The following is a 21,682-nucleotide window of genomic DNA, read 5'->3' as shown; positions in this document are numbered from 1 at the left end:
GCTCATTCACAGTTTCGTAGAAGAAGAAAACGGAGGGCCTTCAGAATTTGAATGTCGCAGCGTAGATTTGTTATGTTAGTGTTTTTTATATAACTTTGACTAACAGCTCCAACAAAATGGGAATAGAAGACGAAGCGGACCGCACTCTCTTCATTAGAAACATAGACACAAGGGTGACGGAGGAGCTGCTGTTCGAGCTGTTTTTACAGGTGCTGTTCAAACGGAAACTGATGTTAGCCACAGGCTAATGCTAACGCTTAAAAACTGTTTTCAGGGGCTGTTGTTACGTGTGCTGTTCAAATGGGAGCTAATGTTAAGTACAGGCTAATGCAAACGCTTAAAAACGTCAGGAGCTGTTGTTTGAACTGTTTTTGCGGATGCTGTTCAAACGGAGGCTAGCTAATGTTAGCCACGGGCTAATGCTAATGCTAAACTGTTTCTGCTAAACTAGTTTTGGTTTTTTTTAAAAGCCGGAAGTGGCTGTGACTGATGTTTTCTTGATTTAAACTGTCTTCTAACATTTGTAGGAAACATGCCGCCGAGCGTGAAGCTGACCAGATGTTACTCCAGTGATTTGTAAAACGATTGATTTGTTTGCAGGCAGGACCTCTCGTCAGAACCAAAATCCCCAAAGACACTGAGGGGAAGCAGAAAAGTTTCGGATTTGCAGTTTATAAACACGAAGTGTCGGTGCCTTATGCCATGCAGCTGCTGAATGGGACTTGTCTATTTGGGAGAAACCTCCAGGTGCAGTTCAGAACAGGTGAGCATCAAGATGTAAAATAAATAATAAACAAGAATTGTTCATCTCACAAGGTTGACCCGTTTAACCCATCCAGAGGACCTGACTCAGCCTTCTTAGATTTATCTGGATTATTGAGCTTTCATCAGGACACAAGATCAGTTGTTCACACTGAGGAAACTTGTTGACTTTATACTGCCTGTAAATAATTATTTCTTATATTCTAATGTTGAATAAGAGGCAATGTGTGTTAGAACACAGAATCATTTAACAACGCATTACTCATAGGTCTTCAAATGTACATGTGGTTTAAAAAATGCACTCATTCAACATTAAAGAATAATAAGTGTTTGTTAAAAATACATCTAACATGTAGTTATGTAAATTGATAGATGAGGTCTGCTTGATAAACTGTGGCTTAGATGTCCATATCCCTGTTATAATTTTCTGAATCAAAACATCTTTACCTTGGCTTTGTGTTTCTACTTAAATTATATTTTCAGTATCATGCTGCCACACGTTGCTGCAGAGGTCAGCAAATAAAAGTATATTACTATTACTGGCTTCCTCACTTAACAGAGTTAGCCACTATAAACAATCAAATGAAAGATGTCTCAGTAATTTAGTCAAAAGGTAAAATCCTGGCAATGTTGTGGCAAAGATGATTTAAACAACGTCAAAATGTTGTGATAGTGTCACAAGAAAGGCAGAAAAATAAATGAAAGATAAAACAATTACACGTGACATCAGGATTCATACTAAATTAATACTCTTCTTTATGAATAATAACTTTTAGAGACACTTGTGCTATCACTTTGCAGTATGGGAGGACTGGGTGTGGTGATTTACATCCTCATTAAACATTTGTAGTGACATGTGACCTGCACAACCTGCTTTGTTTTGTTACTTATCTTAAACTGTGCATCTCCAGCTTTCTGTAGCTGCTTCTTTTGGGAAAACGGCCATGTTCAAAGTGGAACTTAAAATGTTGCGGATAAATCGTATATTTATAACTACATTTAAAAGACATTTCTAGTTAAATGTAACCTTGTATTTTTAATTAAATTCAAAAATACTTTATTAATCCCAAAGGGAAATTATTTTTTGTTGTAACTCGTTATCCTCGTTTCATTAAGAGATGTTATAGATGCTGATGGCTGTAGACAGGAAGGACCTCTTGTAAAGGTCCATCCCACAATGGATCCTAAGAAACTGGCTGCAGGCAGTGCTTACTTTTAGACTTGGTGTAAAAAAGGAAAAATGCAATAAAACATTACTATCCTAACATAAGCGTTAAGTACTTCTTTTGAACAATAATTTTTTGGATGTGTATTTTAGAAGACACATTTTTTGTTTGAGGGAATAAGGCACATAACAAACATTAACAAACTCCTTGTTTTACTCCATCATAGGTAGCAGTCATAGCAGCAGTCCAGGAAACTCACAGAATTCAAGCCCTCCAAATAACCCCAACCCCCACGGTCACAGGTGAGAGGAGCTCAGAAACACACAGGAGCCTTTACAAGCATCAATGGAGTTACAGAAGAGCGTAGTGTTTAGACCTCTCCAGCATCAACCATACACTCACTTTGATTTGTTTAGTGAAGGATCATATTTATGTAGTCCAGGGGTGTCAAACTCACTTACAAAAGGGGGCCAAAATTTAAAACTTGGTTCAAACTAAGAGCCATTTTCAGAAATTGCATTAACTCAAGTCAGAAACCCAACGTCTTCTCTTGGTCACATGTTCCTCAACAAGAGTTTGATTGGTCTCATTTGACGTTCCCTGTTGTGCTTTCCACATCATAATCAAAGATTACTGGGGAAAAAACTCGAGTGATAAAAGCATTTTATGCTTAATACATCATCTTTGGGGGCCAGAGAAAATGTTAAGGAGGGCCACATTTGGCCCCTGGGCCTTGAGTTTGGCGTACACTGCCTGGCTAAAAAAACAGTTTATAAAATATATATAAAACCACGCTTTCCACAGAACAACTGTGTCAACTCTTGAAACTGTGCCTGCAGTCAACCTACTTTACACATGGGGAGCAATATTATAGGCAGAAACATGGGTGTGCTATGGGGTCTCCAGTTTCTCTTATTGTTGCCAACCTGTACATGGAAGAGGTAGAAAAGAGAGCCTTGACGTCCTTTTCAGGGACACCACCAAGTCATTGGTTCAGGTATGTTGACGACACCTGGGTTAAAATTAAATCTCAGGAAGTCCAACATTTTACTGACCACATCAACTCTGTGGATAAATACATCAAGTTCACACAAGATGATGTAAAAAATGGCAGGTTGGCTTTCTTAAGACTGTGAGGTCTCAGTCTCTGATAGAGGACATTTGCAAACTGAGGTGTACCGCAAACCCACCCACACAGACCAGTATTTGCAGTTTGACTCCCATCACCCTTTGGAGCACAAGTTAGGAGTCATCAGGACTCTGTACCACAGAGCAGACAGCATCCCCACAGCAATGTGGATATCTTAACTGGGCCTTCCTGAAAGCAGAGAAGAAACCCAAACAGGACTCCAGTCAGCCATCAGATGAAAAGGAGGAACCCAGACCAGTGGTCATTCCATATGTTGAGGGAGTATCAGAGAAACTGAGACGTTTATTTTCTAAACATAACGTCCCAGTGGCTTTTAAACCCCAAAATACATTACGGCAAAGACTGGTTCATCCCAAAGATCCAGTCCCCCGGCACAAACAGAGTAATGTTGTGTATGCTGTTCAGTGTCAGGAGGGCTGTGATCAGTCTTACATCGGGGAAACTAAACAGCCACTGGCCAAAAGGATGGCCCAGCACAGAAGATCAACATCATCAGGCCAGGACTCTGCGGTCTACACTCATCTCCAGGCCAGCGGTCACTCTTTCAGGGATGAAGATGTTCACATCCTGGACAGAGAGGAACGATGGTTTGAGAGAGGAGTAAAGGAGGCCATCTTTGTGAAAAGAAATCGTCCATCATTAAACAGGGGTGGAGGCCTCCGGGTTCAACTGTCCCCCTCTTACAATGCTGTGATTGCTAGTATCACTCAGCCCTCTGTGAATAGTAAACAGCCATCAGGGTGCTAATGATCCATTGTTAGGATGATGGTCCTTCTTGAGCATGTGATCAGCTGGTTCTGGTTGTCAGCAGCAAAACTGGTTGATCCACTAAGAGAAGGTGCTATTTAAGAGACTGAGCTGAATACAGCACCTCAGACTGAAGAAGTCTTTCGGGTGAAAGACGAAACGTTTCTACATTTTTTTTGCTTTGTTTTTTTTGTTTTTTTGAATGTCCTGAGGACCAGATTGAAATATTTTGGACTAGTTAGTTAGTTTAGCTATAGTACAAAACAGAAACCTGGGGTTATTTTATTCCCATCTATTAATTAAAGATGAATAATATACAGTAGAGTTGTGAATCTCTGTGTCTAGCGTTTCGATTCTGATTTTTGGTGTCAAGATTCGATTCAAAAATCGATCCCCCCCCCATTCTGAAACGATTTTCGATTCAGAAATGATTTTTCTACTGAAATGGTCATGAATTTTGTTTCAATTATGTAACTGACAAGCTGAAAAGATTAAACAGCTATGTAAACAAATAGAACATTTGATTAAAACAATAATTTTAGGTTCTTTACTGTATCAAATCTTTTTGCATCATTTTATATTTATACCAAAAATAGGAAAAAATATAGGAGTGCATAAAATTCTGTCATTTAAATTACCAGTATTGGCTTAGTTGGCTGATTTGTTCTAAATAAATAACAATAAAAATCTAGGAACAAATAATTCATCCATTCCTCATCTTTATCCACTTCTTCCTTTACGGGACACGGGGGTCACTGGTGCCCATGTCCAGTCATCACTGTGCGAGAGGCGGGGGACGCCTGGACAGGTCTCCAGTCCATCACAGACAAATAATTCAAAATATATAAATACAAAAGTAAACAGACTTCAGCCTACCTTAGTATATTAGTATATTAACCTTAAGCTCAAAATAAAATACAGACTTCAAAGTTATTTTTTAACTTTTGCTCTAACATTTGTTATATTTTCAAAACTTAACCTAATATGAAATATACAGACTTCAGTCTTAACCATATTGATTCATATTTAGTACATCTCTAATAAAATTTCAAAATCTATGCAAAACCTCTTCTGAACTGTAATTTATAAACCATAAACTGTATCATTTAGAACGGGCTCCAGGCGTTGTCTCATCTGTCCTCTTCAACCTGTTAAAAGACAAATTACATTAAGTTTGTTTTATAACTTGTCCATAAGTTTAAGTATAATATGAGAAAAATAGTTACCTTTGAGCTTCAGCTGCATCAGAGCTTCTCCCATTTTGTTGTTTCATGGTGAAGTTGTGGAGCTGCTTTATCGCAATAAATAAATAAATAAAAAGCTACATGAAGGAATTGCGTACGTTGGATCCAGCGTATTAAAAATAAACCTAAACCCCTCACCTTCCACTGAGCTGTTTGCTCGTAAATCCTTTGTGATACAGCAGAAGATGAAGATCTTCGCAGTCTTTGGGGAAGCCTGGAAGTTTGTTGTAGAGTTCACTGGTTGGCTGCTTTGCTTTCATCTTCCGCACATTTTGTCGTATTTCCAAAATACTGTACCGCAATTTTATTTTACACTTCTTGTAAATCGTGCTCTTGTTAAGCTCTGTCTTCCCAGTAACATTGTAGGATCTGCAATGATTTTTAAAAACGAAGGAGCGGCTTGAATCGTGCTGTCTCCCTCCTCAATGCCAGCTGGCTCCATTCAGATAAAGGGAGCTGCGAGCTGGCTAACTAGCATGCTGTATGGTGGCCTACATGGCCCAATTGTACGGCGGCCGAGCGGGGAGTAAGGGCAGAAAAAATATAAAACTTAAACGCATTTTTAAATCGATTTATGGGCCTTTAGAATCGATTCAGAATCACCAGGAATAAGAATCTAGATTCTTTAAAAAATCTATTTTTTTCTGCACCCCTAATATACAGTTCTAGCTTTACGGAGCGCTTTCTTGTAGCAGGCTAGCTCTCTAAGTTAAGTACAATTCTTCCATGTTAGTGTAGCACCATTTTCTTTCCAGCTTGCCTGTTTCAAAAGTATGTAACTTGAAATTGAACTAAGGAGCCAGCTTCTTCTGATTACTTTCTTTTTCAGTGGAACAGTTTTATCAAGTGAAGTTTGCAATGAAATTGTAAAATTATCAACAAGATAATTTAATTCACAGCTCCCTGTTGCAATACTTTGCAAGACAAAGGAAAACAACAATGGACGGGATTCTTTAAATTCAGTTACAGCTTTCTCTGATAAACAGCTGCAATAATGAAATTTACTCTCAGTGGTTGTGTAGTAAGTTAATGTCAACTCGACGGTTATTAAAAAAATGGTCCAACAGAATAGGATTTTGAGAATGTATTACTAAGTACTTACTCTGTGCCATAAGTCAGAACCAGATCAAGGGTATGATGATGAGAATGATTTGTTATGTGGACATTTTGGGTAAAACCAACAGACTATTAAATTATTAAAGTCTATGCTTAAGCTATCACTTTCAACATCTACATTAATATTGAATTCACCCATTATTCTGACTTCATCAGTATTTAATAATAAGTCACATAAGAAATCTGAGAATTCAGACAAAAACTGAGAATAAGGGCCTGGTGGACAAGTAAAAGTGGCTTTTCTGATTTCCATTGTGGATGAGAAAGACTTAAGAGACAGTTACTCAAAAGAATTTTAACTAATAATTAATTGGTTTAGCATTAATCAGTAATCCTGACTGAAAGATAGCAGCTACTCCTCCACCTTGACCTGTTGTTCTAGGAACATAAACATTTCAATAATTAGGTGGAGCAGATTCATTTATTTTAACTAAATCCTCCTTTTGTATCCAGGTTTCTGTCAACAGAATAAATCAATATGATGATCAGTTATCAGTTCATTAACAGGAAGGAGCTCTGATGGTCAATAATCCACTTTTTTTTAATCTTTTACTGGTTAAGTAACTATGTTTATTTTAATAAGATTCCTTTGATTTGTTTTTCTAGAGTTGATTTAAAATATATGACTTTAGGTGGTGGCACTGTTTCAGTAGGGGTGTGGGTGGGTAACAGAGGAGAAGCAACAGAGAGGTGTGTAAGACTACAACTCTGCTTCCTGGACTAGACCCTGGGTTGTCAATGCAGTGTTTCCCCTGCCATTCAAATAACTAAACAAATAAAATTAAGCTTAAGATCTGTTGAGCATAAATGTAACATACAACAAATATACGTTTCCTTTAAATGAGCTATAACTTCCAGAACTTGTAGCAAGGTGACCAGCTGACCCTGAAGCTTGTTGGTGTTTCAGCTTCCTCTGTTCCTGCAGGAATGATTCATTTCTCTGATGCTCTGTCTTTCATCACCTGACTCTGTTCTTGGTCCATGGACTGTTGATCTCAAGAGACAGACCTGCGCGTGTTTGTACCGGCAGTTTAGAGCGGGGGAGACCTGCTCCGGCAGCCCAGAGCGGGGTGTGGGGGGAAGGGAGAGACAGTTGAGCTGTCTGTACCTGTAGTTTAGCGCTGGATGGAGTGACAGCCGAGCCGCGCGTTGTTTGTTTTTAGCTTTTTAGCTAGCTAGTATTGCGTGCAACTAATTAGCATTTTGCCAGTACCGACAGGTGGAGGGGGGGTGTGCGCGGTTCGTTTTGGTCGCTCGGCGCGCTCGGTTCTGTTAAGTGGGCGGGGCGCTTGACGTATTACGTCATGAAATTAACATATCATATAATTTTTTTGCCCGGACAATCGTTTTTTTACCAGTATTATCGTGAACAATATGATATGGCCCAGCCCTAGTTACAAGGTCAAAATGCACCTTCAATTTTTCAATATTAGTTTATTGAAAAACATAGTTGAACAATATCCTAGAAACAATACAAACTTGTTTTAACTGGCCATGAGGTGATGCTTGTCATTAAAACTAAAAAAAATATGTAAAATCAGTTTCTCACGCAAGTATCGGCTGATTTCCCAAAATTAAGGAAATCGAGGCTGATAAATCAGCCGGTGCACCCTTAATAATAATGCTGTTTATTAGTCTAGTATTAAAATAATGAACAAACATAATGCAACATTCTTAGACATTTCTGTTCCAATACTATAACAGGTGTAAGGGTAAAATAATGGGTTTCTGGGCATCGTTTATTTAGCGTATGCTGTGTGGTGGTTCATCATTCCAGTGTATTTGTAGTTTAATTGTAGTTTATTTGTCCTGATGCATGCTCAATAATCCAGGTAGAAAAATCTAAAAAAAAAAAGTTGTCATGTTCTCTGGATGTTCAAAAAACAAAAAAAAAGTGTAGAAACGTTTCGCCTTTCATCTTCTAGTTTATTTGGTTTAGTTTTATTTTAGTCTTAGTTTAATATCTGTCAGAAACTGTCACCATTATTGTCAAATAATACACATTTAAAACATGTTCAGATCAGAGTTAGGACAGCTACTGTAAAAAAAGAAGAATAAATAAATGTTTTTTGTAAACAAGTTCTTGGTCTCATCAGCTTGTTAGGCTTCACGTTTCATCCACAGTTGGAATTTGATTTCTTTAGAAGCAGAGATACTTTAAATACAAAGACACATGTTGATTTGAGGATGCTTTGACTTCTTTCATATCAGAGTCAAGAGTTTCTTTATTGTCATTCGCACCTCATGTGGTACATGTGGTGGAGCGAAATTATGTGGTTTTATGTGGTTATATGGTTTTTAACTGAGGTTCTTTGACCCCTACAGGACCCCAATCCACTTCAGTTCTCCTCCGAACAACCCTCCACAGCCAATGCAGAGGTCCTTCTCGTCTCCTGATAGCCTGCAGAAGAACGTCATGGTAACGTCGTTTCTTTAACAGTCACAGCATTATGACAGAACATTACCGTTGCTTTGTTGTTTAAATAAAGAAAAACAAATGTGCAAATTATGCAAACAGACGGACAGACATCCAGCAGCTTGAACTTGGGGACTGTTGATGTATTTGTTCCATCTGCAGATGAGTAACATGATGTGGCAGCTTCAAGTGCAGCAGTTGGAGCAGTTGAATGACGCCTTTTCCAAACCTCTGCAGCGGCAGTTTTCTGCGGGACATTCTGGTCGAGGTCACTCCAGCCATCATCGATATCATCCGTCCCAGATGAACAGAGGCCAGCGCTACGGAGACGAGCAAGGCTGTCCTCGTCAGCAGCACGGCCGCGGGCCAGACGACTACCACCAAAACGACAGGCGCGGCAACCGTCACCATGACAACAAAGGTGGAAACGGAAATTATGACGACAGGGGAAACAACCGTGGTCACCGGGAGTGGAGACGATACTGAGTTCTGTAGGAGCTCGCGTCTTTTTCTCAACTATTTTCTGAGAACTGTTGACCAAGTCATTGTGTACACTCAGGTCATTTATACATGATCTTGTCAATAAGAGGATTTAGTAATTTGTGACTTTTTTTAAAAAAAAAAGGTTTTTAAATTTCAGTACTTTCTTTCTTGTAACTTTGTCAAAACAGATGTTGCAAATGTGTAAAGGTTGTTGTTGGAGCAAAAACATTAGTGAGACCTGTTAGTAAGTTTTGGACGACAGAAAAAAAAAAAAAAAAAGACCAGTTTTCTATGTTATGCAAACAGTAAAATGGTGCTCCCTAACTCTTTTAAAGTTTTCAGGTACTTTGTAAAACAAACAAACAAAAAAAAAGAACAGTATGTTTCACCAGCAACACTGAAATTCAACTGGGCAGCAACTTTTTTTAATTTTTACATGTTACCATGCTCTTACCACAGATAGGCTTTATTTTATTTGATGTTTTTTTTAGTTTTTAACCTCGGGTCTGTAACATGCTGTTTTAAAGTGAACATTATTATAAAGCTCCGTTTTGTTTGATGTCCGTGTTGTCGTCTTATTGTCACTCGTTTGATTCCAGCTGCACTTGTTTGGGACTTGAGAGGTTCTTGATGCAGTAATGCCTGCCCGCTCCTGTAAATGGACCCATGTAATGTATCAGCTTGTGGAGCAGGTCCTGTAATAATCTACAGGTGGCGCCATACAACACCCATTTATTGAATCAATTAGGATGGTAAATATAACTGAGCCTCATGATCAGCTCCTGTCTTTGACCTTTCTCTCTCCGTTCTTTTCTCATGACAACATGCGATTATGTCCGGGTTTCTTTGTTGGCCCGGCCCGGGCTCCTCACAACACCTAACGAATGGCACAGGTTTTAGAATAAGAAGTTGGCTCCAGGCCCACTCCACAATTAGCAGCACTTTGAAACAGAAGGGAGGTGTCCAGCCTCGGTCTTCAGAACAAAGTGATCATCAGATCTCATGTATGATGAGTGGAGGTCATGAGCTGCTCCTCCTGGCAGCAGTGATACTTTCATCCTGAACTAAGTCTCCCGGTGGCTAAAACTAGCTGCAGCCTTTGAACCGAGCTCTGGTTCTTGCCTGAATAATCTGCCCAGTGTCCGGTTCTAACTGGGACCATTGTCAGTTCTGGGTCAGTGTATGAGGAAGGTCCTCGTAGCTCCTGGCCGGAGCAGATCTCTGGTGTCTCGTCTAATTGGTTGATCTGCCTGGCGTCTCCAGCCTGGAGCTGCTGGATTAGAGGGGCCATTCTGGGGCCACTCGGTAGCTGCTCCTGTGTGGACTTGTATAGAAAAGCTCATCTCCTGAAATGATTCAACAGCCAATAACACCCCCTCCCCACAGCCCTGCAGAGCAGACCAAGACAGCAGCCTGACGCTCAATAGTCTGCTGCCTACATGGTGCCTTGGAAAAATTAACACGCCTATTAATAATGTGGTCAGAATATGCACAATTTATTTTAATTGTCCATGTTTATCCGCTTCTTTTTGCGTCGCGGGGGGTCACTGGTGCCTATATCCAGCAGTCACTGTGCAAGAGGTGGGACACCCTGGGCAGGCCTGCAGTCCATCACAGGGACACACAGAGACAAATGAAACAAGCATTCACTCTCACTCACACCTAGGGACAATTTAGAGTTACCAATCAGCCTGACATGAATGTTGGAACATGCACACTCCACCCAGAGAGATCCCCGTCCGGGATTCCATCACCACCCTGCTGAGTTATAGGCCCATAGTTGTGCGAGTTGGAATATTAGGTTTCTGCTTTTACATTATTTTGCAGCATACGTTCTAATTAAAAAAAAAAAAAAAATCTTCACATTATGGGTAATATAGCAATATTCAGCTGCACAATAAACTTTAAATATTAAACTTAATATTTTCAATTTTTTTTATATATATATATACATGCATATATAAATACATATGTATAAATACACACACATATATATATATATATATATATATATATATATATATATATATATATATATATATATATATATATATATATATATATAGTTTTAAACTATTTCACCATATTCTTTATTATGATATATAATAACTTGTTCATAAAACCGGAAGTGTTAAAGTGATCAGTCAGGTGCACATCTTTTCAAATTAAAGCTGATATGTGTTTTAGTGAAGAAGTGCAACAAAGTGCACGTGTGGTGATGTTTGTGTTGCTCCTGTTCAGTCCTACACATCTGAGGAAGATTTCCTTAAACAAACAAATATAAATATAGATATAAATATAGATATAGATATAGATATAGGGGAGTCGGTGGTCAATGTACAGCAGGTCGCGCGCGTGCAGCTGTTTGATGACAATACACTCATCTTCATGCTAATAATAACTGACAAGTTGCGAAGTAACTATTAACTTTTTATTACTTAAAAAAATATATTTAAAAAAAATAGTGTTCTTCGCGGCCTGCGTGTACATTTAAAGCTTTACTTTCGGAGATAAGTTGTAAAATAAAAACGAAAACCTCAAACAAACAACAACAAACAAACAGGTCGAAACATCTAATAAAAGTAAAACAATTAAAATAAACACAGAGAAGCGCCACGGAGTTTATGTCGTGTTAAAAAACAAACGAGCATAAATCTTTTAGTTATAATGTCGACTGTTAATATTCAGGATGGAAAAGTGACATAAACTGCGATTTAATGAATAGATGTGCGCGCGCGCGCGCGCGTGCGGACCTGCAGCGGTGCGGGGGGGTGGGGAGGGACAACACGCTGTGTCTCCAGCATAAAACAAGTCTCACACTGAGCCCGCTCCACCTGCAGCTTCTCCTCCCGCGCCTCCTGCAGCTTCTCCTCCACGTGCAGCGAGCCTTATTTTTCAGTCGGCCGGCGGTGCGCGTGCGGCGCGGAGCGGACAGGGGGGGCAGGCAGCATGCAGTGCGAGGCCGAGCTGAGGCTCTCCTCCCCCGGGCAGCTGCAGGCTGCCAGGCGGCGCTACAAGACCTTCATGATCGATGAGATCCTGTCCAGAGAGACGGTAGATTACTTCGAGAAGCTCTCCCTCTACTCCTCCGTGTGTCCTTCTCTCATCGTGCGACCCAAACCGCTCCACTCGTGCCCGGGTAAGACTTTTAATCACATTCAACACGGACACGCGCTCCGCTCAGAGCAGTCTGATAAATGCAAGTTTATTAGTTTATTATTATGAATCGTTCCAAACTGATTCATTTGTACTAAATCGTTTTTTTTTTTTTGTTTTTTTTTGTTTTTTAATAAAGGTCAGTTTGAATATGTGTTTACTTGTGTTGTGAAAAAAAAAAGTTAGTTTATTTTAAGATCATCCTTTAAAATTTATTATCTTCACATGCAAATTAGAATATTTAGAAGTTATATGAGCATTTGCTGAATTTATTATTGTAGCTGCTGTTTTATAGTTATTATAGCCATTTGCTAAATGTATTATTACACATTTGGATGTCGATTTTTTTTATTTTAAGGATATAAATGTTAAATATTATTGTGTGTGCCTCGGTCCCTGCCTCCTCCTGGAGCCAACTGAGCTTTCAGAGCTGAATAAACCCACGAGTTGGGCCTGGACTCATGGGTCAGGGATGCAGACGAGCACAAGACAAATGAGTGCAGTGATAAGTGGTGTGTGCTTTAAAGTCAGCTAAGAGGCAGGAGGACAGATGAGGAGATTAAAAACAATCTGGAGATCCATTTCAACCCGTCTGTCTGATGAATGTGAGCCGGGTGCTGCAGCCAGCAGCCGCCCCCCCTCTGCAAAGAGTGCTAGCTCTGCTGCTGGACGTGTGCACGTGGAAGAACAGTAGTTGTTACACACCTGGATGGAGTCTCCATGACCTGAAGCAGATGTTAGGAGACGTTCAGGTCACAGGTCACTGAAACTGGAGGAAAAATATTAACAGCTGCACTCAGTTTATATAAGATGAGATAGAACTTTATATTTCGTTACATTTGACTTCACTTGATGCCTTGTAAAATTGTATTTGTTCACCTGTTTCAGATAGACGGGTAAATATTTATGAGTTTATACAAATGGCCTGAGTCCTTTGTAAAATCGAATCTATAAATGTGAGTCCTCTCGCTGCACCCCCAGGAGAACGGCTCTAAAGTTTTCAAATCAAAGCCTCTGCCGTTCGATCGGACAGCGGACTGGAGAAGATTCCCTCATCCTTCTCATATAGATCAGTTGGTGTACGGCCGTTGTGTTTGGGCTTCACCCCACCCCTCTTTTCAGATGGGTAACCCATCGTGCATATCAGAACACCCTGCACACGGTTTATATGGAGTTACGGGGGGTGAGACACTGACTATTTGCCAACATCAATAACTTGATAGAGAACGCCTGCAGCATTTGTACCAAACAGCGAAAGGCCTCTGCATGACCCCCCCAAGCAAACTTGTGCAGCATGGCGGTGCTCTGACGCCCTGCTCGCAGCGCAGGAAACACAGTGATGCTGCAACCAATACAGCCTCATTTTGTTTATCACGTGCAAACCCAGCTAAATGTCTTTAACTGATTCTTCCACGCGCAGCCGAGTTTCTGCTCTTCCCTCAATGAGACGCGACCAAAACCCAAAACTCCAGACCTTTCATGAAACGGATGTGATTAGTGTCAGAGACAACGAGGCCTGACCCGGGGATGAACGGCTTTAGTGTTTCGTTCAGCGGCCCGTCTCTCAGCAGCACCCGGGCCACAGCTCTTAGTGGTGTTTTCTGGAAGAGGTGAGAGAGATTAAGATCAGCTCGGGCGTAATCTCACCTGACAGCCTAACGACAAATGTAGCTAAAGAGCAGGGCGTCCAGCGCTGGTGGAGGGCTGACACACAAACAACGCGAGTTAAGGAGTTTTCACCTCATCTTACAGATTAAAAATCAACAAAACAAACAAATGAACACCCGTTAAGCGTAAAGTTAGGTCTGTGTCGACGCACATGCAAAGACCAAAGGTGCACACGACACGGCGCCCATCATCCTCTGAGAGCCGGTCAGACCCCGTCTCTTAACCAGATGTTGGAGTTTCTGCTGCAGATGTGTGGACCCAACAGGACAACCGAGACGGGACGGTCCGCTGTAAAACAACAAGCACTCGCTTCACGTTGCAGCGCATCAACAAACAGTTGGAGGCGTGTGATGATGGAGAGCAGGTGTAAACATGTGCTGCAGCAGAACAAACAGCTGCTCTCCATCTATTACTGGCAGCCAGGTCTTCTGTAATGGTTACTGGAGGCACTCGCTCCAGTTCCTACATTCCTGCTGTGATTATCAAGAGGATCCATGTACGTTTGCCGGCGGGGGGGTCGGAGTTGTGTTCCTCCAGCTACTCAAACAGTTTATTTGTAGCCTATTGACAGGACACTGGTACTTGTCAACAACATGTCAGGGAGCTGGCTTCGCTGTCAGTGGAAAGTCACCACGAGGGCTGACATTTCCCTCTTTGCTCTCCCGTGTCCCTTCTTTCTCCCTGCACATTCCCTCTGGGGGTGGGGGGGGGGGGTGTCCAGAGACCCTCCTGCCTCCCCTCAAAGTTCTTCTGATAGGACAGTTCCTGCAAGTAGTGAGGACTAACCGCCTCACGGAAAAGGTTAATGATGTGCAGTCCATCACATTCAGCCCAAAATGAAACTGGACAATTCTTTGATTTGATTCAGACAGAAGGACTAACAATGCAAACAGGACAAGAGGACAGGAGGACAAGAGGACAGGAAGCAACAAGGAGGGAAAAGGAGCTTCTTGTTTGGACTTGTTGCAAAGCAGCAATCTAACATGGGGGGAGGGAGGTATTAGCAATGACCTCAGTGCCTTAAAATGATGTCATGATGAGCTGCAGGCAGTATGTGTGTGTGTGTGTGTGCGTGTGTGTGTGCGTGTGTGTGTGCGTGTGTGTGTGTGCGTGTGTGCGTGTGTGTGTGCAGCTGATCTGATATTTGTGCACATTTTATTTGAACTCTTTGTTTCACCTTTAGCTGTCGCAGCTCATTTTAAGGAAAAACACTTGTTTGTTCAAACTGTTGGACGTGAGGATCTGTGGAACACTTAGTTATTATCTGAATAAAAAAATAAAAAAATAAAAATAAACTCTCCATTTGGAGAAATTCAGCAGATTTCTGAGCGGACCGAGGAGCTAACAGCTGCTCCAAGCAGGACTGGGACCAGAGGAGATTGTTGCCGGCTTAAACGTTGTACGTTAAACAAATGTTATCACAGTTTGTTCGCAGCCGGCTCCCAGTTTAATCTTTTATCATTCCCTCATTCATGAAGATCTGCTGTGGTTTCTGGCAAATTACAGTTTTTTAATTGATGTTAGGAAGATTTTTCTGGCAGATATTGTGACTGGTTGACCCACAGTGTCCTCTCTGATAACCTCCAGACCTCCGCTCCTCGAGCTTTGGCTCCAAGTGCTACTTTTTATTGATTCTTGCGTCTGCAGCTTCGGTTAAAGAGCCGATGTGTTCGTGTTCATCTGTGTGGTGCTTTGTGCCGAGCTGAGGAGAACCTGAGGGACCAGAAAACATGGCAACCAAAAAAAACAAAAAAAAGGGTTTTATTGATAGATATTTGACCATAGATTACACTGCGTGTGTGTGTCTTTGTTCAATTTATACATTGTGAGGACCAACTGCTCCTTATGAGGTCCAAAGCCTGGGCCCCATAAGAAGAAGTGCTGTTGGTGGGTTAGGGTCAGATTTAGGATTAGGTATGTACTGGTAATGGTTAGGGTTAGGGTTAGGTATGTACTGGTAATGGTAATGGTTAGGGTTGGGCTATGGAAATGAATGAAAAATGAATGGAAGTCAATGCAAAGTCCTTGTAAAGATAGAACGACAAACGTGTGTGTTTGTGTGTGTGTTCTGTTTAACAGCCATTGAACAATCATCTTTCATGTCAAAGGTTTAGGGGATCAGAGTAAAACACAGCGTGCGTCATGCAGGTCACTGTCTTGTACATGGAGGGGGTCAGAGCCAAAACACTTTTCTCAGCAGCTCAGTTCAAACTACCTCCCCCCTTCATTACACCCCCCCGTCCATTAACACAAGCGGTGGGTAAAGGTACAGCCGAGGTGAACTCAGTTTAGTCACACAGAGGGTTAATTTATGAAACGCCTTGTTGTTTGTTTTTTCCAGGCTCGTCATCCCTGCGGGCCTACCCCCTCCTCTCAGTCATCACAAGGCAGCCCCACCTGCCGCAGCCGTCCTCCCCGCTCCAGGTCCACTCGCACCTGCCCCTGATCTCCCCGCAGCCCCTGCGAGGCTCCGAGGCCTCGCCCAGCCAGACTCCGCTCAGCATCAGCAGCGAGTCGGAGACGGAGCGCAGCACGCCGCGCCTGAAGAAGCCGCGACGCAGCCGCACCATCTTCACCGAGCTGCAGCTCATGGGCCTGGAGAAGAAGTTCCAGAAGCAGAAGTACCTGTCCACGCCTGACAGGTGAGTCACTCCAAACTCTCGTCAGTTCAGGAGGTCAACGAGCAGCAGAGGAAATAATGACGTTGAAAGGACATCTATCAAAGATGGACTAATTAACACACCAAACACAGACGTTTAAAAGCAAAACGATCAGATAAGATTTTGTGGCCACAGGAAAAAAAATAAAAAATCCACCAACTCCAACCAAAAATAATTTGGAGTAATAAACATTAATGAAATAATCTGGATGTAGCAGCTACCAGAGCGCTGAAAGTGTTAATCAAAGGGAACATTTTAACAACCTGTGTTATAACTGGCAAAGAGCACATGACACACACACAGGCTCAAGGACATCCACTACGATGTGAACTCCTGTATCGAGGAGGGGTGGGGGGTTAACCCAACATCATCATTTCTGGTTCATTTTTAATCTCTCCCGTGGGGATGTGTCATTTAGTGTGAAGCCATGAAACCAGAACATTACCTCAGCTCTTCTAGTTCAGACAGGACGAACGTTTTCTTCAAACAGCTGAAAGGCTCCAACAAAAAAAAAAAAAAAAAACGCTTCCTTCTTCAGGAAAACAGGGATGGGGGCCAACGCAAGCAAACATGAATGTCAAACACTGATTTACTGCCAATCATTTCCCTCAGCTGCAGGTGGACAGAAAGGGACAATGTACAATAAGATGATGTCACCTGAATCTTTATGTCTGCTTTAAATCCATAGTGTGGCTTGGTTCTGGACCCGTCATGACGTTCTATTTTCCACCTCTCCTTTTATATTATGCCTGCAGGATACTTTTCCATTTTTACAGAGAATGGTATTGAATCATAAATATAGAACAGGCCTGTCACGATAACACATGCGATTAATCGTCTCAGAAATTATTGCGATAAACGATAATATTTTTTGAAATTTGACAATAATTAGTCATTATTGCCAAATTTAAGAAGAAATGTTGGTTAATTTGTTTTGCATGTAGTATCTTTTTTCAACCACCGGATGGCAAGATAAGACTGTTTGAACTGAAGGATGGATAGTGAGGGAGCGAGCTGCGTGTCTCTTTAAGAAAAATGGGAGGGAGGCCCCTTGACGTGACACGGGCTGTCTCGCTTTGATTCTCAAAATGGCGGCCGCTCTGTGTGGTTTGAGCTCTTTAGCATAGCATTTTTCACACAAAGATTTTAATTTAAAGAATCAGTAAACAAGTTCTCAGCTTCTTTTTTCAAAGAAAAACAACTTTTTACACGAAGGCACGGGTTTCAACCGTGAATTTTGGAGCTTTGACAAGACAGAGGTTTTTCCCGAGGTTAGCCTGTTAGCTTAGCTCCTAGCTTAGCTTCTCAGCTTAGCTGCTTTTAACGATCCAAAAACATGATTTTGGATCGTTAAAACAGATTTTAAAGAGAAAAGAGAAAGGGAGAAGTGAGTGAAGAGCACCGGAGTTGAACCTTTTGTCATCCAGTGTCTTCAGTAGAAAGAGAGAGACATGACGAAACGATAAAGCCGATAAACATTTTCATTTATCATGCAATTAATTGATTTATTGTTTATCGCGACAGGCCTAATATAGAAATCTTACTTTCTCTTTTACAGCACAAGCTTTAAACTTGTTAAGTTTCATCTATCATCTTTTTAACTTGTTAATGTGGTGGTATACCACTTCCACTCTGAGAAGCCTGTGCACATGTTTGGAATCCACCAGATTTGTTTGTTACTCCATTTACTTCCTATTCGTGGGTTCAAAACTCCCACAATGCATTATTAAGTATATCACCTCTTGGCTCGCCCGTAGCTGCTTGGATAGTCGCCATGTGTCATCTTAAAGCAGGAGCCTGGAGGCAGAGCGCCATTCAGTGATCAAAACCAACCATCCGTTTGCATAGCTGCTGCGTCCTGTCAAAATATCTGATTCCGACACCGCAGTGGAAATTAATTAAACATCCTTCTGGAGTTTAAAAAAAAACATCAACAGAGAAAATCCCCTTCTAAACCCCACTTCAAAGGTGAGGCGTGCTCCCTGCTCAGGTTTGTTGTGATCTGAAGATAACTTCACGCTTCTTCTTCTCCTTTCTTTTGACTGCGAGTCTCTGCACTTCTCAACAGGAGTGTGTGTGTGTGAGGGCCAATGTAACATAAACCCAAAAATACTCAGAAAGACACATAATCGTTTATGTCACCATGGCGCTAATGGTTTTACGGTAATAACTAGTATCGTCCTCATCAACAGCATCAGTGAAGATTATTCAGTAAAGCAGAAGATCGTCTGCTGAAAAGTGTGGGAAGAGAAGAGAATGGCAGCTTTGAAGAGCCTGCAGGGCGTTACTCAAGAAGTGTTTCGGCTCTTCAAAGCGTGCGGTTTCCCCCCATTGATAGCTGATGAGCGTAAAGAAAAAGGGGTTTTCTTCTTGGGTGAAATGACTTTTCTTTGCCTCCAGTTGTTGCACTGATGGGTGCTCACATGGACAGCTAGGTGTTTTAGCAACATGTTTATGCACAAACACACACATTCCTGTGAAGAACAAATCTTTATATTTAATGGGAACAAAAGAGCTTCACATGTTTCAGCCCTGTTACTTTGCTCTTTAGAGCAGAGGTTCTCAAACTTGTTGGGTTCAGGGACCCCTTACAGGGGAGAAAAAGTTTCAGGGACCCCCTGATAACCCTCATGTTTATTAAATCATTTTCTTCAATTTGTCTCTTTAATGCAGTGGAAATATTTGTGTAACATAAATACTTAAGGCCACTTCTTCAAATTACAGTAGTCCCTCGTTTATCGCGGGTGTTTGGGACCACACTAGTAGTCCAAGTTCAAGTTCAGTTCAAGTTCTGTAAACTTTGTCATGACATGTGCCAGGCTGTAATCCCACTCATCCCGTTACTCCTAATCTCCCTCCTTAAATAAACAATTCAAATTTAAATACTGTAACGTTTTAAATAAATAATCCATGCAGCATGGATTATTTATTTAAAATGTTACAGTATTTAAACTTAAATTGTAGAGAAGAGAAGAGAAGTGCAGCAGGACATCAAAGGGATGTCACGCAGCTTCAGCTCTGCAGCACGGAGCAGTTCTTGATCAATGACACTTCAACTACTGAACATAGAAGTTCTAAAATAATTAAAAAACAACTTTTAACACTTATATTTTGTGATTATGGGGATTTTTACAATGTGACATTTTGAATTTTAAGTTGAAGACAAAAGTTGATCGGTGCATCTGGACAGTGAAGGGTTAACCCTTCACAAACCACAGCAGGAGAAATGTGTGTGTGGCAGAGGAGGAAATCAGCTGATTGGCTGCAGGAGGGATGTTTCCTTTCCACTCGTGGGCTTCACACATGGTGCAAAATCATTTAAAATTATTTATTTTAAATAAACAACCCATTGCTCATCCATCAGCCAATTTTGTCATGTCCAATCTTATTTTGAAAATCCGCGATATAGCGAACCAGCGAACGGCGGAGTAGCGAGGGACTCCTGTGCTTGCATTACCACTTCTTTAAATTATTACAGACAACTATTTACATAAAACTGAACAGAATCATCACAGCAGTAGTCATACCAAGTAACGGCTTCATTTGTAAACTGATCGATGCTAGAATGCGAATAGCGTGTGGGCCCTGGGGAGGAGGGGGCAGTCTGGGGGTCATCCCCCAGAAAATTTTGAATAAAGTAAATATGATTTCCTGCATTTTGGTGTATTTTAACGGGTTGTTAAACATCTACGTACTTTTAAAAAATTGTAAATTAAAAAAATAAAAAATTTGGACCTCCAAGCACCGGCTCGCGGACCCCTGGGGGTCCAGGGACCCAAGTTTGAGAACCACTGCTTTAGAGTTGTTCACAACTCGCATCCATTTTCAGCCATAAAATGAACATTGTCTAGTTTCCCCAGGAGTTGACAGAAACTTTTATTTAAAGAACTTTTTGCAGAGCAGAAGAGAAATCCCACTTAATCAACAAGCTGTTCTGTCCCATGCACATGGACTCCCTGTTAAGTTGAGGTGTCTCTTCCTGCAGGTTTTGTGTTACACACCAGTCGATAGCCCAATTAGTCACGGGCCGCCACATGTGCTGGATACGTTCACGACAGCCCCAATCATCCAGCTTAAAGCATTCTGGTGGGATTACTGTCTGCGCCGCACACATTTCAAACACATCATTTTAGCTGTGGGCACCACACTCAAATGAAAGTGCAAGTTTTTGGACATCTACCTCAGATTAATGCAACCGTTTTAAATTGAGCCAAAGTGCAACAAAACTAAACAACCCAAGTAGTTCCTGGATCCACACGTGGGGTACACTGAACTTTTCTTAGAGAAATGGATATTTTGCTGATGTTTTTGTGTTTGATGTACTGGAGATGATCCAGTCCTGTGTTTTATCCACGTTTAATGTTGAAACATGTGAGTGATGTGTGTGTGTGTGTGTGGTCCCGCAGGTTAGATCTGGCTCAGTCTCTTGGACTCACACAGCTCCAGGTGAAGACGTGGTACCAAAACAGACGCATGAAATGGAAAAAAATGGTAAGCTGGAACTTGTTCAAGAGCAATATCGTTTAAAATGCATTTGTGTTTTATTAGTTCGGATGAGTCAAACTCAGTAAGGTGACTTTTACTGAACTGACAAATCACTGAAGAAGAAGAACATTTTCAAATAGGTTTGTGTAGTTCATGGCTGAACATCAGGGGCACTCAGGAAAAATAAATAAAACAAGAACATGTTTAGTTAGTCCTCAGATTTGAGATTAAAGTCAAAATGTTGAGAATTAGGTAAACATTGGAAATAGTATTTCAAGGATTAAAGCAAAATGACATGAATCGATCTGTCTGTTCTCAGTTAAACAGGATTCAAAATCAAAGTAGCTCTGATACAAAGAACACTCACAAGCTTTGTGTGAAATGAATCGTTCTTTTTTCAGCTCATAAACACACAATGTAATATTTATAAATTATACGTTAAATAAATTGATCTGGAGCTTCTATTCAGTTTTACCAAAGAAAAACACTGGTAAAATAAAAAAAAAGTTCAAACATATAATGTTTGACTTTATTATTTCAACTTCACTGTAGAAAAAAAATAAATAAATAACCTTTTTTTGTGAACATTTTGGACTTTAAGAGCATTGCTACAAGTTTAACGTCTGGTA

At 41.0% G+C, this 21,682-nt stretch overlaps 3 protein-coding genes across 3 annotated transcripts in view; 2 read left to right on the top strand and 1 right to left on the bottom strand.

Annotated features, from left to right (window-relative positions):
• The window catches only part of kirrel3b (kirre like nephrin family adhesion molecule 3b), a 314,289-nt gene that overhangs the window by 22,730 nt on the left and 269,877 nt on the right, over positions 1 to 21,682 (bottom strand). The gene's annotated exons all lie outside the window — the stretch shown is intronic.
• Positions 14 to 9,626, top strand: rbm7 (RNA binding motif protein 7). Its single transcript, XM_037677448.1, has 5 exons — positions 14 to 209; positions 601 to 763; positions 2,155 to 2,230; positions 8,511 to 8,604; positions 8,764 to 9,626. Exons 1-5 carry the CDS (start codon positions 117 to 119, stop codon positions 9,085 to 9,087), a joined length of 750 nt encoding a protein of 249 aa, XP_037533376.1. The 5' UTR covers positions 14 to 116; the 3' UTR covers positions 9,088 to 9,626.
• The window catches only part of barx2 (BARX homeobox 2), a 12,562-nt gene continuing 2,871 nt past the window's right edge, over positions 11,992 to 21,682 (top strand). The window contains exons 1-3 of the mRNA XM_037677447.1: positions 11,992 to 12,223; positions 16,250 to 16,550; positions 20,975 to 21,059. Of these exons, the coding sequence (XP_037533375.1) occupies positions 12,034 to 12,223; positions 16,250 to 16,550; positions 20,975 to 21,059 (576 nt within the window). The 5' untranslated portion in view covers positions 11,992 to 12,033. The remainder of the gene's footprint in view (positions 12,224 to 16,249; positions 16,551 to 20,974; positions 21,060 to 21,682) is intronic.

The sequence above is a fragment of the Nematolebias whitei genome, chromosome 6 (assembly GCF_014905685.2).
Source record: "Nematolebias whitei isolate Nwh7 chromosome 6, NemWhi1, whole genome shotgun sequence".
NCBI classification, from domain to species: Eukaryota; Metazoa; Chordata; class Actinopteri; order Cyprinodontiformes; family Rivulidae; genus Nematolebias; species Nematolebias whitei.
This window is presented reverse-complemented; position numbering and strand designations above follow the sequence as displayed.

Bases quoted from the DNA above. Each gene is read 5' to 3' on its own strand.
- rbm7 (XM_037677448.1), top strand. From the start codon at position 117: ATGGGAATAGAAGACGAAGCGGACCGCACTCTCTTCATTAGAAACATA. The intron at 210-600 runs GTGCTGTTCAAA...ATTTGTTTGCAG, and splicing joins TGTTCGAGCTGTTTTTACAG to GCAGGACCTCTCGTCAGAAC. The intron at 764-2,154 runs GTGAGCATCAAG...ACTCCATCATAG, and splicing joins CCAGGTGCAGTTCAGAACAG to GTAGCAGTCATAGCAGCAGT.